At 38.8% G+C, this 18,301-nt stretch overlaps 1 protein-coding gene across 3 annotated transcripts in view; it reads left to right on the forward strand.

The window, feature by feature from the left end:
• The window catches only part of DOCK1 (dedicator of cytokinesis 1), a 512,522-nt gene that overhangs the window by 294,244 nt on the left and 199,977 nt on the right, over positions 1-18,301 (forward strand). For all 3 annotated transcript variants that reach the window (XM_058544272.1, XM_058544274.1, XM_058544273.1), the window contains one exon: positions 16,700-16,801. In XM_058544272.1, the coding sequence (XP_058400255.1) occupies positions 16,700-16,801 (102 nt within the window). The remainder of the gene's footprint in view (positions 1-16,699; positions 16,802-18,301) is intronic.

An 18,301-nucleotide genomic window follows, 5' to 3' on the forward strand; every position in this document is an offset into this window, starting at 1 on the left:
AGAGCTCTCTTTAGAGAAAAGGTAGATCGTGAATCCAAGGTATTTTCTAACATTCAAATGCCCTCACGGCAAACCCCACCACAGAGACATTTTGAAAACATGAATTCAGTACTATAAGATACAACAACATTCTGGTATCATCAATGTCTCAGAACAGACATACCAAGTTTATTGTAAAAAGTACTTCGGTGTGTGAATTTCTTTAGAATGGTACCATTTAGCTATAGGTTTAAGGATCTTTAAAAAGATTAGAAAGAAATCAATAACTTCATTAGAAGTACATTCTCTTATTTTATTAATTGACAGGATCAGTCTCTCCTTATTTCCAGTTATGGGCTTTGCCAGACTGAATAATTCCCCCTTCTACTTGTTTATATTAGTTCTTCTTTTTCACTTTGACTTTAAATATTCTTTTAAAAAAATTGACGATTGAGGGCATGCATTAGTCAGCCTTGTCACAGATTTATTGGTCTTTTCCAAGTGTGAGAGGTCTGTTGGTGAGCAAAACAAAGATCCCCACCCTCGTGGAGTTTATATTCTAGCAAGGAGAGATGATAAACAGTGATTATAATAAGTAGGTAGATTATGTAATGTGCATGAAGGCGACTGGTGCGCGAAGAAGTCGGGATAAGGGAATCAGGTGTGCTGGGGCTGGAGCTGGATTACGAGTTTACATGGAATATGTAAAGGGTTAGCACTTGGGTGGGGAGGCCTTGGAGCCAGGCTCTGAAGGAGGAGAGAGAGGGGAGTCAGGTCGTCCTCTTGGGGCAGAGCCTTCTTCAGAGGGCATAGGCAGGCAGTCTCTACTGTGGAGGGAGCTGGGCGAGTTCTAGGACCCCCATGGAGAATGCGGCTGGAGTAATAGGGGAGCGAGAGGTTATATTAGCTTGCTAGGACTGTCATAACAAAATGCCACAGAGTGGAGGGCTTAAACTACAGAAATTCATTTCCTCAGGCTTCTGCAGGCCAGAAGTCCAAGATCAAGGTGTTGGGCAGTGTAGCTTTCCTCTGAGGCCTCTCTCCGTGGCTTGTAGACCGCCACCTTCTTGCTGTGTCTTCACATGTTCCTTCCTGTCTGTGTGTGCGCTTGTGTGTCTCCTCTTCTTATAAGGAGACGAGTCATATTGCATTAGGGCCCACCCTAATGACCTCATTTTACCTTAATTACTTCTTTAAAGACCTATCTCCAAATACATTCACATTCTGAGGTGCTCGGGCTTAGGACTTCTTCAACGTATGAATTTGGGTTGGGGGTGGGGGGGCACAGTCCAGCCCATAACAGCCATGGAGGCAGGGGAATGGTAGAGCAACTCATGGGTGGTCTTGTAGGCTCATCTCATACACTGGTCACATTAGTACTGCAATTTTGCTTTTTATTTGTGATAATTTGGGTTTTATCCCAAACAGTAGTAATTTCCTTACCAGAATTCCCAGTAGTAGTGTTTGAAGTTTCTGATTCTTTCAAATGCCTCCTATTGACCCTGCTTCTACTTAACTGATCAACCTAGATTTCTGCTTTTTGCCCCTTCATGAAACCAAAAGAGCTGTTTTAAATTTGAAACAAGTGGGCTTCATTATCCTGTATGCTTTCTGTTTAGACAAGAACGAGGAGCATTACATTTTGCAAACTTTTAACTGTGTAGCCAGATAATTAGCTTGTGAAAAACATACTCAATTTTGCAAACAAGTAGTGATCCTGGAAAGTAATTAAAATTAGTCATTATAGTACCACTTTGTGGATTTACCTTCCACTACATGCTGTTAAGATCTCGTCTAAGCAAGATTAATAAAAAAATAAAAAAATCTTGACTGAACATCTGTTGCAAAGTGACTTCCAATTTGCATCTTCTTTATGCGACTTGTGATTAGAGTTTTGGGTTCAGATAAAGGGAAACCAGTTTGATTTGTAACGCTTCTCTTTTAATTTTATGTGCGAGGCAAATAACTGAAATGTCTATGATTGTCATAAGTTAAAAAATTAATCTTTGGGGCTGGCCCGGTGGCGCAAGCGGTTAAGTGCGCACGCTCCGCTGCGGCGGCCCGGGGTTCGCTGGTTCGGATCCCGGGCGCGCACCGACGCACTGCTTGGTAAGCCATGCTGTGGCGGCGTCCCATATAAAGTGGAGGAAGATGGGCATCGATGTTAGCCCAGGGCCGTCTTCCTCAGCAAAAAAAAAAAAAAAAAAGAGGAGGATTGGCGGATGTTAGCTCAGGGCTGATCTCCTCCCAAAAAAAAAAAAAAAATTAATCTTTAAAATATATGAATTTTTTCAAGGGGATTAATCTCAACAAACCAATGTTTTGTTTTCTCTAATTAAAATTATAATGGTCACTGTGATTATCAATGCTAACTAATTTGCTAAGTACAAAATGCAGCTCTAAATTTTAATAGGATTAGTGGAATGGCCTCTTCTAGTATTTTCATTATGTCTATGTAGAAATGAGTAGGAAATATGAATACTGTTTACTTAACTTGGGGGAATTACTGTATATTTCGACTGATATCCCCTTGAATATTTTTCTCAACAAGTGGACATCCAAGAGGGTTTCGTTTTGTTTTGTTTTTGCAAAATGTGGTATGAAAACATCTACAGTCTATACTTGCCAAGTACGTGATGTTACCTTACTCCAGGTACCAGAGGGTCTCCTTAAGATACTAATTAACATCAATTCTGACAAGTGAAGCTAATGTTTAAAATTAGCTCCCTTGGGGCCGGCCTGGTGACGCAGCAGTTAAGTGCGGGAGCTCTGCTTTGGCGGACCCTGGTTAGCGAGTTCGGATCCCAGGCGCACACCGACGCACCACTTGTCAAGCCATGCTGTGCTGGCGTCCCATATAAAGTAAAGGAAGATAGGCACAGGTGTTAGCCCAGGGCCAATCTTCCTCAGCAAAAAGAGGAGGTTTGGCATCAGATGTTAGCTCAGGGCTAATCTTCCTCACCAAAAATTAAAAAAAATAAAAAATAAAATAAATAAAATTAGCTCTCTATCAATATACTCTTACCAATAGAATGTGAGCTTCATGAGGGCTTCCAGAATATAGTTCCTGATATCCAGTATGCCTCCATAAATGTTTGTTAAATGAATGAATAAATATTGTTTCTCCGTTTCCCTCCTAGGAAATGAGATTTATAAAAAATGTTGCTCTTCTAAGTTTTGTTTTATTACAGCTTGAGCTGACATAATTACGTTATGATTTTTGGAGAGTACCATTTTTACTCCATTAGTAAGAATTTTAAAGCGTGCCTGTGTTCACTTTTGGACTTCATATTATTGCTGATTGTATTTGCTCTTCAATAGGAAAACTCTTATTTTGTAATAGTATACACAACCATATTTGTTTAACTTCACATACTTTGTTATAGATGATCTCTAGGTCAGGGATACTTTTTGAACATGGCACATAACGTCTATCTTAAACCAGAATCCACAATAATTAGTTAAAAATTAGGCCCTAAAGGCACGCCCACTAAAATCTCTAAGAAAACAAAGATACTGGCTGTTCTTATTACAACTATGTTTTCTTGGTAGTGTTATCCTGGGTAGTAAGTCTGGAAACAAATAAGACTTACAGTGATGAAAAAGACAGTACAAAGTTACTGACAGATGTTGATTTGTTTAGAACCACACCCCTCATAAGAAAAATTATTGGGAATAATAACAGAGTTCTGTAAGTTCAATTACCAAATATACACATCATATTCAGTAGTTTTCCCCAAATAAGCAAATAAAAATATAGAGAAAATTTAAAAGCATTTTGAAAAAAGCAATCCTTCCGATCCTTCCAACAATATAAGAGCTATTTAAAATCCATATGATGAAAACCACAAAATATTCCTGAATGGCATAAAAATAGACTTGAACAACAAATGGAGAGACATTTATGTGTGTAAATGAGAAGGCTGATATCGTAAGCCTCCTCAATTAATTTAAAAATTCAATGGAATCTCAATTTAAATTCCAATGGGGCTTGTTTCAAACTCAATAATGTGGTTCTAAAGTTCATGTGAAAGAATAAATTGACACGGATACTCAAGAAAAATGTGAAAAACAAGCGTAATGATGTTGGACTTTCACTACTGATTAATAAAACCATTTGAAAGCTACAATAATTGAAGTATGATCCTACTTTTATTAAAACTAGTCCATTTCTATATGTGTAAGAGCAAGAAGGAATTTGCTAAAATGCCAATAGTAGTTGCATATCACTTATAGGGAATTTTATGATTTCCAAATTTTCTTCTTTATTTATATTTTTAAGGTTATAGAGTAAAATCCATACTTTTTAGTTCTGAATTTTGACAAATATGTACAGTTACATCACTAGCACCAAACACAATATTTAGAATATTTCCATTCTTCTAAAAAAGTCCCACATGCCCCTCTAGAGTAAACCCCCTCCCTTTTGTCACTATAGTTTGCCATTTCCAGAATGTCATATAAATGAATTCGTACTCTCTGTCATGTTTTGTGTCTGGCTTCCTTCACTTAGTGCAATGTGTTTGAGAATTATCCACATTTATTTATCAGTAGTTTGTTCTATTTTATTGCTCAGTACTGTTCCATCGTATGGATGTACCACAATTGTTTATCTGTCTGCTTGGTAGTAGACATGTGTCCAGTTTGGCAATTATGAATTAAACTATCTATAAACATTTGTGTAAAGGTCTTTGTGTGGACCTGTTTTCATTTCTCTTGGGTAAATCCCTAGAAGCTGGGTCACGTGGTAAATATGTGGTTAACTGTATAAGAAACTGCCAAACCATTTCCCAAAATGGCTATATCATTTTGCCTTCAGACCAGCAATATGGGAGAATTTCAGTTGCTCTGCATCTTCCTGCTTTTTTTTTTTTTTTTTTAACTTTATCCATTCTAGTAGGTGTAGTGGTGTCTCATTGTGGTTTAATTTGCGTTTTCCTAACGACTAGTGACACTGAATGTGTCTTCATGTGTATCTTGGCCATTTGTAGTCATTCTCTTTTTGGTGAAGTGTCTTATCAAAAACTTTTTGCCAATTTTTCAATAGATTGTTTTCTTGTTAAAGAGGTTTCCGAGTTCTTTACATATTCTGAATACAAGCCCTTTGTCAGATATGTGTTCTACAAATATTTTCTCGTATTCTGTATTCTGCAGGCTGATTTCTCACTTTCTTTTCAGTGTCTTTCAAAAAACAAAAGTTTATAGTTTTGAAGAGTCCTATTTATCATTTTTGTCTTTCATGTTGCATGCCTTTTGTATCCTAAGAAATATATGTCTAACCCAAGGTCACAAAGGTTTTCTCCTAGAAGTTTTGTTGTTTTAAGTTTTGCATTTAAGTCTACGATACATTTTGAGTTGACTTTTGTATATGGTGTGAGGTATGGATCCCTCTTTCCTTCCCTCCTCCCTCCCACCCTTTTTTTCTCCCTCTTCCTTCTCTCCTTTGTCTTCCTATCTTTTCATGTGGTGTCTAATTGTACTATCTGAAAATACCATATTTTGAAAAGACTGTACTTTCTCACTGAATTTTCTTGGTACCTTTGTTGCAAGTCAATTAACCCTATGTGTGTGGTCAGTTTGTTTCATTTATGTCTGTCTTTTCACCAGTACCACACTGCCTTGATATCTATAGTTTTATAATAGGTCTTAAAATCAGATGGTATGTGTCCTTCAACTTTGTTCAAAGTTTCTGTGGCTGTTTCACATTATTTCCTTTTCCATATAAAGTTTAGAATCAGATTTTTAATTTCTATAATAAATACCTGTTGACATTTTGTAACTGTAGATCAATTGGCATCTTAACAATATTGATTCTTCCAAACCATGAACAGGAGAAATCTCTCCAGTTTTTTAGGTCTTCTTTACTCTGTCATGAATGTTTTGTTGTTTTAGTATACAAATTTTGTGACTTTAAAATATTCTTGTATGTATTTTATGCTGCATCATCATCATCACACCACCGTCATCATTATAGCCGTCATTCGTTTCTGCTAATATCATACATACATAACTAATTTAAACCTTTCAAGAATCCTAGATTTTAAATTACTATTCCCATTTTATGGATGAATAAACTGACGCTCAGAGATATTAAATAGCCTGTTCTACTTTATACAGCATTCCTAATCTTGATCAAGTGATTATTTGACCAAGTCTGTCTGCCTCTGAAGCCTTTACTCTTGTCTCCTAAACTAATTTTTCATCATATACCTGAAAACTTTAACCATGAAAAGAAAAGTATTGTCAAATATCGAAAGGAACGTGAGTGATATTAAGATCCACGTTTGGAAGGGAAACAGGATGTTTTTACTCTACTTTCCTACTTTCACTGTATTTTGTTAAGGCCAGCATACACATCTACAGTGAGTGGTCCAAATAAAGTAACCATTCCTGTATTTAAGAAGAATGCATATGGTGGAGCTTTATATGCAAAAGCAACAAAGCCCTCCATTTAGTTATAGTTTAGCTCCTCAAACATTTTCTTGAGTGAATATTCCTGGATTTGGGTTGCTTGAAGCTCTTCACTACTCCTCTCTCCCCTCCCCAAGTGTGTCTTAAAATAGCTAAGTCATTGCTTGTATTCCTATTATTATATTCTGTTATATTCAGTAATAGTTCCTATGCTTGGAAAAGGAATACTTCCTCCTTAGAATTCCCTTGTCAGTCTGTAATAACTCCCTTTTATAATATTTGTAACATTGTGTCTTAATTAATTGTTGTTATGTACGTCTTCTCTACTAGACTGTGGGTAGAAGTTGTTTTCCCTCAGCTTTTTATTTTGAAATTTTTCATATGTACAGAAATGTAGAAAAAAATTACCGTAAAACCTGTATACCTGTCAACTGGATCCACGACTTGTTAACATTTTGCCATGTATGCATTATCCCTGCCCTCCCTCCATTGTGTATTTGAATATGTGTGTAATGTAAACTTGCTTTTTTTGCCAGACCAGAAGCTCATCACAGACATCATGACACATCATCCCTAATTGTTCATGCATCTCCTGAGAATAATTCTGCTGCATAGTCACAATATTATGACACGTACAAAAATTGACAGTGATTCCTTAATATGATGTAATATCTACCCCAAATGAAATTTCCTCATTGACTTTTTTTAAGGGCCCAGGCCAGTTGTCTTGTGAAATGTCCCATATTCTGGATCTGTCTGCTCATTTCCTCATGATTAAACCTTTTTGGCAAAAAATACTACCTAAGTGATAATATGTTCTTAGCATTCCATCACACCAGGAGGCACAGACTGTATTGAAGAAGGATCTGTGGGGCGATATTTTCAGATTGAGTGAATGTCTTCTTCCCCAATGACCTTTCACCTAATGGCTTCAATGCCCATTGAGGGTCCTTGCTGGAATCAACCATGACTTTAGGAGTTGAAACTGGTGATTCTTTAATCCCCTCATTGCATCTACATTTTTTAGTCTTCTCTGAGGAGAGCTTTACCTTTTTCTTTCATTCCCCGCATATCAGTATAGACTCATGGGCTTTTGTTTTAATTCAGTGTGTTATTATCTGTCGCTCTCATTGTTCGTTTTGACGCTCAGGTTGTCCCGGTCGCCCCACTTGTGGCCAGGGGAGCCTCAAGCTCCCTCCTGTGTCCCTTTGACTTGGTCCCATTGGTCTGGGAGTCGGTCGTGTCCCAGGCTCCCTGTGTGCTCATCCTGGGTGGGGCTGTGCTTCCTTACCTTCTGACCTACCTCCAGGAACTCCAGCTTTCAACACGGTGCCACCTCACTGAATGTTTGTTAACAATTGTTGTACTTGTTAATACTTGTACTTGTTAACTGCACCATTTTGAATCTTCTCATCATTTTGGTCTTATCCTCTTAGTTTCTTATGATGCATTCCAAGTGGCCCCATTTCCTCAGAGTCTCGGGAACCTTTGATTTTCTCAAGGAAATTGAGAGGGAAACGGGATAGGTGTGGAGCCCCAAGAGGTTGTGCTTTGTGCTTGTTTTGTTTTCCTTTACACACTGGTAGATAGATGCATTGCTCTTCAGAACTTCTCTTGAGTACCCCCAGATTAAGTCACACTTCCCCATAGTACGAGATTTTGAAAATGAACATCAAGGCATTTAGTGCCCAAAACACTTTGGGGGCTTACGTAGTCGTAAACAGACAAGCTGTGGGTGCTGTATTGTGATGTGTAATATTTCAGCATATATCCCCACATAATATATGTATATATTTATGTATAGATAAGTATTTCCTAAGATATAATATCTTGTAATGGGTTATCTCTATTGCATTATATGATAATCTCCTATTTCAAAATATGTTATCCTCCTTAAGATTCATTAATTTAGTTTTTTTAACACTCGGTATATGACGTAGTTTCCTCCTCACCAAATCATCCAACCAATATAAATAATATTGAGGACAATATCCTTTTATGATTATAGAGGAATTTCATTTTATCTAAGAAAGAGTTTCAACTTTAATCCATAACTATGATGGTAATAGTGTCCTTTATGGACTGAAGTCAATTTTTAAAAAAATATGTGTGGGCATATTGATCCTCTCTTCAATGGTAAAATTTGATTAAAACTAAATTACTCTTGTTTCTATTACACTGTGTTTACAGATACTATATATCATGGGAAAAGACTTAGAAAATCTAAGCTCTCTAAGGCTCTAATATTATCTGATTTATTGAGTTTATGAAAATAAATATAAAATTTTCTGCTTTACTCTGACTTGTGCTAGCAACAAATGAATTGTATTAAGAAGTATATAAAGTTTGTATCCCTCATTATACCATAAAGTATAATTGTATATGTAAAATTTGATTGTAATTTATTTTTATCCTTCATAACAAATGTGAATATGTTTTTAATTTATTTCATTGAATAAATTGCAAATAATTGTTCTGGGTAACTTAAGATCCAAATATTCCTTTTTGGTATATTTGGCCTATAAACATCTTCCTGTAATTACTGCCACTGTAAAATTGAAATTGATTATGTTTTTAAAATTAGATTTCTTATAGTGTCTGCAGTGATATTGTTACTGCACAAAGGGCACCATCTGCTCGCTGCGAGACAAAAACCAATCGTCACGAGGCAAGAGGGTGGAAAAGAAAGGGCAGTTTATTACAGCTTGCTAGCAAGGGGGAAGATGGCAGACTAATGTCTTGAAGAACCACCTTAAGGGGGCACAAAATCTTACAGCAGTTATATAGGCTGGTGGGATATAGGGGAGGGGGTGAGGAATGTTGATCTTCTGGTGTCACAGACTGAGAGTCGCCACACCAGATCTTTCAGTTTTCATTGATGATGGCTATCAGCATAGACTCTGTGTTCGGGGGTCATCAGATTCCTAAGGAACTCAAAAGAACAAAGTTGTCATCTCATCACAGCTGGGAGGTACATGCCCAAGCAGGGGGCATCAAATCTACAGAGCAGTTAGATCTCCTGGAGGGGGCAGATCCAGCTGGGTTAGTTTGTCAGACGTTATTCAAAGTTGCAATAGGGTTTCTTTTCTACAATATGGCTTCCCTTATGTCAACCTTGTCTTGAGCTGGTATCAATATGAAATATGAATTCAAGCAAGCACTCAATTTAAATTTAAGATTCAGGATTAATTTTGTTGCTAGTAGTTGAAAATAACTAATAGATGACATTAGTGTAATTTATCAATCATACTATTTTTAATTTTGTGTAGTTTCTTGTTATGAACATTCCTCGCTCTATGGTCCTTTATAAAATAAGAAATCACAATATTTTGGAAACCAAATGAGTAAAAATCAACCACACATTGCATAAAGGCATCATGGGATTGAATTTATCTTTAAACGAGAAAAGGAACAAAACATAGTCTTCAGTTTTACCGTGGATTGTATTTCTGAGAGAGGTGTAGTAAGTTCCAACGATGTGAGTAAATACTCATTTTTCCAAGAACCTAAGTTTTAACAGGCTGATTCAGCCTTTTTATTATATCTTATGCTTAATCAAACATTTAATTAACAACACCTGAAATACCTTTGCAGCGTACAGCAATGACTTGTGCTTCTAACGTATTTCACAAGGCACACTGTCTTCTCATTCTTCATTTTACAACATTGTTCTATCCGCATTTTCAATTATCATTTCTTCCTTATAAGCTACCCCCCCAATCCTAAAAGGGTTAAGAAATTTCATATGACATGAAACATATAAGTGAGGAAATGAAAGCAGAAGGGAAAAACTGCCTTATATCTATTTCAACAAACCTGCAGTCTTGCTCAGACCCTCTGTTCCCCATGTGTGCATGGAGCTTGGAGGTCGGGGCCTTTACTGCGTGTGAGCCTGTGTGGGCTGAGTGCTCACGCTATAGGAACCTCGATGGGAAGTTAGTGGATGTGCTCTCTTGGGCTGGTCAGTTTCCCCAAAGAGGAATCTTCTGCTGTCCTGTTCCAGTTTGGTCTGGGCTAAGACCGGTGGAGGGGTGGCTCCTGTCACACTTTCTCTTCTGCTTTGTTAGGACCCCTCTGCCCGGAGAATAAACTGCCAGGCAGTGGGTGGGGGAGTCCCCTTGGTGGACGTGCTGGGAGTGGGCATACAGGCCACATTTTTTTGTGTGTGTGTGAGGAAGATCAGCCCTGAGCTAACATCTATTCAGGCCACATTTTAAAGATATCAGTGCTCTTGATTTCCTCCTCACATGTAGCCTCGCTGTCTGAGTACCTGGCACCTCCAATTTCTGAGCCTTGCTAGGATTCTGTGCCAGGAATCAACAGGATTCCTGTTAGATAATCCTCAGTTTCCTGCCTCCAGGTAAGTCAGCCACCACTCACGCATCTGCTTTTCAGATTCCAGACTTCTCCTGCCTGTCGTCGTGTCTTTTCTCATTCTCTTGGTCCTTGTGGGTTTGTGAATTTAAAAAATGTTCTTTATTGTCAGTTTAATGTGAGGAAACAGAGATGAATGCATGTTTCAAATTGTTTTTAATTTGTTATGCGAGCCCTCTAAGTATATTTTCACAAACATCGTCTCCCCAGAGACTTTGGAGGAATCCTTGGGCCAGTTAATAACATTTTGAGATATCCCATGTGTTAACTTTTTGGACTCTGTATTTTTCTCTTTTAAATTTCCTGGGTGCAAATAGAACCTTTAAACATTTCACCATTGGCTTTCCCTCTTGAAAACAGAAAGCCTTTGTGCTCCGTAGGGCTTTCACCTTATCTGTACCAACAACTTACCCACACGTGGATTTATTTCAAGTCACACCTGCCTTTTAAATGGAGGAGTAATCTCTCAATTACATTCCCTTTTCCTATGTTTTAGTCCTTATAATGTTCCTTTACAGTGTGGATTCTTTGGCTTGAAGGCTCCCCAAAAGGAAAGTCTTTCAGAATTCACCAAGTCATATATCTTCCCACCTTTACTTACAGTTCTTGCTCAGTGTCATTTACCAATATATTGACCATGTTACTGGAAGATTACTTTTTCTTTAATTTTTAATGATGATTATGAGGTAGGTTTGTTTTCATCAATGTATTTGAAATTTAAACACACAAATGAGACTTCCTCTTCAAAGTACTTGCCTTGGTGAAAACATGTTTAAAATTTTTAACAAGTCATCAGTGGCAATCATGAAGTGGGATCCCAGATTTGATAAGTGGAACTCTCCTTTTATGTAAACCTGCTGCCTGTCCTCCAGACTCCGTGCCCCTGGGTCACTGTTCGCAGCTTCAGTAGCTTCTGCTGTTTGGAGCTACCCCCAAATCCCTCGGCATTTAGAACACTTTAAAGAGAGTTCGAATTTCTGCCTGTGCCGTGTGTCCCAGAGAGAGGGTATGTGCCCCATGCAAAGTGGGAGCGCCAGGGTCATGTGAAACATTCTTGTCTGGTTGACGGAATTACCAAGAGCAATTTCATACCCGACCTTCAAGTCACATGGCTAAGTCCGTCTTTATTACGTAAATGAGGCGCTCCTTCACAACTCCTCAGGACTATGAATTAAAATCATTGGGATTTTTCCTTCTAATTCATGCACTTTTACGTCTTAAACTAAGATGTAAGAACTCATGCTAAGTTCCCATTCTCCAACATCTGTTCTTTTTTTAACTTTTTGTCTGCATATCCTGCGGTGACATCTTACATTCACTTGCTTGCCACAAAATATTCCCTGCTCCACCATCAGTGCTCCATTCTACCTGTCTTCCATTCTGTCTGTGCTCCATTCTACCTGTGCTCCATTTTACCTGTCCTTCATTCTACCTGTCTTCCATTTTACCTATTCTCATTTTCACCTGTCCTCCATTCTGCCTGTGCTCCATTCTACCTGTGCTCTATTCTACTTGTCCTCCATTCTGCCTGTCCTCTGTTCTACCTATTCACCTGCCCAGTGCACAGGGGGCCCAAACAGATTTAAAACTGGGCATTCAGGGTATTCTAGGAGGGCTCAGAGGCGAGTTCAGTCCAGGGCTTGAGGAGCAGTGCAAAGTAGTAACCAAGTCCACATGGACAGGGGGAGCCCTGTCAAAGAGATTTTTGAAGACAAGGGAGTAGGAAGTGTGGGTCTCAGGGGTAGGGACAGTTGGTCTTTGCTGCCAGATGAGATCTTTTTCTCTCAGGACTACCTTTCAAAAATATTAATATATTTTTTGTTTGTAAAAGTAATCTGGGCTCATTTTTCCACCCCTGAAGACTATCTGGTGTCTTCACTTCTAGTTGTTTCTTCTTTTTTCTTTTTCTGTGTTATATTCTTTATATTGCTGATACATATATATATATATATATATATGTAATTATCTACAGTTTTGTTCTTCAAGCATTTTCTCATGTTATTAAAATATTTCATAGTTGGCATGGTTAATGGTTTGATGATTGCATATTTTATCAGAATGCTATGGTATGGTTGCCTGATTTAGCAAATAAAAATACAGGACACCCAGTTCAATTTGAACTTCAGATAAACAACACATAATTTTTTAGTATATGGATGTCTCATGCAATATTTCCAGTGCAATATTTGTGACATACTTATTTTTCATTGTTTATCTGAGATTCAAATTGAACTGGACATCCTGTATTTATCTTGCAAGCCTACAAAATATCGTATTACTTCTACAGTTTCTTCTGTAGAATATGTAGATGTTTTCAGTGATGCAATGGACATCTTTGGGCATAAAATTTCCTATTTTGAATTACTTCCTTAAGTGGATTGTTAGAAGTAGAATTACCAAGGAGATGATTATTTTTTTCCAAGACTTTTCAAACCTATTGCCAAATCGCTTTTTAAAAAGGTTATAGCAATTTATGCTCCCACCAGCAGCGTGTAAGAGTCTCATCTCCTGCATCCTTGCTAACATTATCATCACTTAAATAGTTCTTTGCTATTTTGGCAGGCAAATAATGATATATCATTTTCATCTTTGATTACTAATAGAGTTCACATTTTTTGTTTAGCAGGCATGCTATGTCCTGATTTTTAAATTTTCTGCAACTGTATCCCGACTTCTCTGCCCCTATTTTGCATTGCTTTGAAGTCATAAGGAATATGTCTTATTTTTGTTTATTTACTCATTTTTACTCAGCCAGTGGGGCTGAAACCCAGTCCTCAGGCCCAGGTTCCAGGAGGAGTTCTACACAATCACCACCAGCCTACCCGCCAACCCTCCCATTGTTGGAAATAAAAGCTTCAGGTGACTTCTAAATGCATTTCAAATAAATCAATTAAAAAGCATAGAATAGTAATTTTCTTCTGAGCCTGCAGAATAAGTTTCTTTTCATGGTTCTCCCTTATTTCTGTTTCTAGTGTGTGACTGGTTTCAGATACAGCTTCCATAAATACCTGCTTTATCCATCCTCAAAAGCCAACCAATCAGTACAGGCTTCTGCTGGGTTCCTGTGAGCGGTAAAGCTTCGTGGTATCTACAATGCTTCCTCTCTAAAAATACTGCTACCCCCGTGGACGGGACTCCACTCCAAAGGCAAGGGGAAACATTTCTGTGAATTTTAGCAGGCATATTGTCCTTTCATGGTAGGGTCCAAAGCTTCAGCTTAGAAAAGATGAAATAGCAAGATTTGCTTCCTCTAAGAAAGGAAAGACTGACCAGTACAATTACTGCTGGAACATTTTCCTAGGATAAATAAAGAGCGCGCTAGCACTACCTGGCTTTCTGACCTCTAACTCATGGTGATGACCTGCCTCTGTCCCCGTCCCAGGCCTACTCCACTTAGTCCCCATCGCTGTTAAATAAGAGGTCGTGCTCCCTAAATCGAGTATGCCTGCGTCACCTGCTCGGTGATCTGGCCGGACTCCTGTCCCACTGATTTTCCTCTCTCACGTCGCTCAGCTCTTGGCCTCGGCGTTCTCAAGACCACTCTGGGGTCTTGCTTTTCTTTGTACTTGCAACTTGATATTTTAAGTTAAGCACATAGGTATAGCGCTTCTGATTATGCATAGCTGGCTTTGTGATTTCGGCGATTCTAATGTATAAGCCTCCAGTGTTTACATCCTTTGACCTCCAGAAAATCAATGTGAGCCCCTGCTCAGTGCACCTTGGCCAAATCAGGCCTCTTGTTGTTCTAGGAAAGCTCCTCATCTAGGGAGTTGGAGTCTGGGTCACAGATAGCTCCGTCAGGGCGGCAGGTGGGGCATCATCTGTGGTGGCTTTTATCTTTTCTCATGCTCTTCCAGCTTCCCCTGATGAAAGCAGGAAGGTGAGAAAGTGAATCTCTACCTCATGCTGGCCATCAGCAGTGGCCTCAGATGTCTCAGAAAAAGAATTAAAATGATACCTTGATAAGAGGGAAAGAAATTACCTCAGCCATGAAGCACCTGCCTTGTAGCCGGTAGTGTTGGGTTCACACCCAGTTTTGCCCTTTACTCGTTCAGAGGGGAACGCCTCTCAGCCTCAGTTTCACTGCCTGTGAAATGAGACACGAAGAGACTCTGTAGTGTGATTGAATGAGGCCATGGTTCTCACAGCCTCAGCACAGCCCTGGCCACGTTGTAATCCATCAACACGTAATATCATGAAGACCATTATCCAAAAGATGGCATCTCATATGGAGTAAAGAAGATACAGAGGCAGCTTCTCCTGAGCTCAACAGGATACCCAATATTTACATATTTCTGAAATTCGTATTCATAAATAGACATTTTGCCATATTACAGATCATTCCTCCAGTGACCAACAGGCATTATTTAGTTCTTCCCTGAACACCAACTTGAAATCTAAATCTCATCAATTATAATCATTCACAAATACATTTCTGGGCAAATGAAAGATACCATTTTATCATTATTGTATTTGTTCAATTTGTAATTTTGTAATGCATCCTTTGAGGACTCATTTGGAAGCATATATGTATACAATAGATATAAAATGGATTGGAAAAAATATCGGACTTGAACATTTCACTGTAGAGTGTGCATTACAAATTATTACAAAAGACATTTAGGCATTCAAATATATTGCTTGTAAAAGTAGAGTTAATAAAAAGATGCAGTTTGGGAACTCATTTAATAGGGCAAAATTAGAGACATGTCTGAAAGTATGTCTCATCCTATAATTTTACCAAACTCGTACTGGTTTAACAGGAGAAAATATATGTTCTATGTTTCTTTTTTTTTTTTTAATTTTTATTTATTTATTTTTTCCCCCAAAGCCCCAGTAGATAGTTGTATGTCATAGCTGCACATCCTTCTAGTTGCTGTACGTGGGACGCGGCCTCAGCATGACCGGAGAAGCAGTGTGTCGGTGCACACCCGGGATCCGAACCCGGGCTGCCAGCAGCAGAGCGTGCGCAGTTAACCACTAAGCCACGGGGCTGACCCATATGTTTCTTAAAATGTCATTAATTTTGGGGAAAATACTTAAAAGTAAGGAAGCCTTTCAAGATGTGGTTAGCCATGAACCCCAGAAGTGATACATTGCACAGGTAATGGCGGCAGGGCTGCTAGCCCCCTGTCCACCCACCAAACCAAAACCCCTCGGGTTGCACGTACAAACACACGCATGCTCAGAGCTGCACACGCAAACGTGTGCACACCCACAGCCACACACACTGGCTACCTCCATGTGCTAGCTGCCTTGGCCCTTCTCTTTCTCCTTGTCTTGATTTTGTTTGTTGGCTTCTTTTTCCTCCTTCTTTTCCTTTCCTCCCAGCTCTGTCTGGTATGAGAAATTCCCCTCTCTCCCACTTTACATTCTGATGAGCCTGTGCTCCTCCTCACATTCTTCTCGTGGAGTAGAATTGGACCATAACTCATTGTGGAGTCGGTGGTGATTGCCTCCAAATTGGCCAACGGGGATACAGACAGATTTTTGAGAAATAAAAGGCCTCTCTTTGCCATGGCCCAAGAGGAGGGGCTGCACACATATTTTGCCTGGTAATAAGGGTGGGAACTTTCCAGAGAGCACAAAACATAAGTGGCCGTGATTTCAATCCTGTCTTTCATTTGCATATATTTAATGCAAAAATATTTAAAGCTTGTTTTTCCAGCCTGGACTGCCGTGTGTCAGGAAGCATTTAATGCAGTTAGAGAGAAGGAAATATAGCAAAAAAAAAAAAAAAAGATGATGAGGTTGGAAGTGGCTGGTCCCCTTATATGCAGGCCAGTCAGCCAGGGGTGGCAGAACTTGGGGCTTCTCACTCATGCCCCATTGCTTCTCTCTGACGGGTTTCGATTCCAGACTCTTAGCTGATATCAAGTTTTCCCACGAGTGTTGTTCTTTCCCCATCTAATTATATCTTTTGATTCATTTACAGGGAAACTTTGTGGCTTGTATGACCGCTATTTTACGGCAAATGGAAGATTACCACTATGCCCATTTGATCAAGACTTTTGGAAAAATGAGGACTGATGTTGTGGTGAGTGTAACTGACCATTTTCACATAACCGTGTTTCTGGGCCAGCATTTTAGGCAAAACACTACTGTAAATGTTTCCAGTTGAAGGATGAGTTTTGCATGAGGGTTTGCCTCCACTTGATTTCAGAAGCCACCTGGGAGAGTCTAACTGAAGCCATGGATCCTGACACGAAGACTGGCTTCTCTTGCTGGACTGGGGAGTGACTCAGGGTGTCAGCCCAGAGAAATCTCTTCTCTTCTCTGGTCAAAATTTCCTCTCCTAAAACAGTTTGGTAGTTACCAGGGGAAAGGGAGTTGGGGGGTGGGCACAAGGGGTGAGGGGGCCCATTTATATTTTGACTGACAAATCATAATGTACAACTGGAATCTCACAATGTTATAAACTATTATGACATCAATAAAAAATTAAAAAAAAAATTTCCTCTCCTGTGCATTGGGATCATTGAAAATTTGGAGGTTTTACCCAAAGAGAGTCTACCATTAACTTCTTTTTGTTTATTGATTGACTTCTTAATAGCAGAAGCCAGAGAGCCTTTTCAGCCTTAAGTTGTACTCTTATTAATTAGCTCTAATCATGCAAGCTCATCAGCATTTCTCCAAATAATTCTCTAGTCATCCTCCGTAAAACTATGGTATGACTTAATTAGGAGAGGTGTAATAGAGGGGATTTATCACTTAGGAGCTCCCTCCCTAACGACCTGAGTCAAATGGCCGCATGGCAGACGTCCTCTGCAAAGCAGCCAAACTTGTCGGCAGAGTTCCTGATTAGACACTGACCTCACCTCTGGTGTCCAGTAGCATGGATTCCACTTCTGAGGCCCCTGGATTCCTGTAGAGTACAGCAAATGCTCCTAGTGATTCCAGAACAAGGGTGGTGGCACTTTACATCTCTCTTGTTAAGGAATGGTAAGAAGAGAATGCAGTTAATTATTTTTTTAAAGGATTATTTATAAAAAAAATTTCCTAATTAATTGTTGCCACTATTTATATATGTGTGTGTGTGTGTGTGTATCTATATATACATATATATATATTTAAATTTCTAAGGAGACAAATATGGATCTATACCTTAAAATCATAGCAGTTTTCCTTAAATAACAGTCAAGGAGCAAGAATGTATATATGTTTGTGTGTCCCCCTGTGTAGCATTTTTTTTTTAGTATTAATGAGCAGTTTAAAGTAGGGGTATGCTCATATAGGAAATCTACATCACATTTATATTCTGTGATTCTTTAGCAATTATGGCACAGTGAAATCAAATTTGGTTTGTGTAACATTTCATGCCTCATGTATCCTTCAGCCCTGTCTTGGTCAGTGGAAGGATAGATTAGCTGAACCTATATGAACAATTTCCTAAATAACATTCCAGGCTGAATAGTAATATTTTCAGAATAAGAAGTATTACCCATCCAGAAAACTTAGGACTCCAAGTAATAATTTTCCCTTTATCAAAACAGTCACATAATCAAAATCCACACATGCAAACTGTTAAAAATATTTA

Source organism: Diceros bicornis, chromosome 6 (genome assembly GCF_020826845.1).
Source record: "Diceros bicornis minor isolate mBicDic1 chromosome 6, mDicBic1.mat.cur, whole genome shotgun sequence".
In the NCBI taxonomy this organism is placed as follows: domain Eukaryota; kingdom Metazoa; phylum Chordata; class Mammalia; order Perissodactyla; family Rhinocerotidae; genus Diceros; species Diceros bicornis.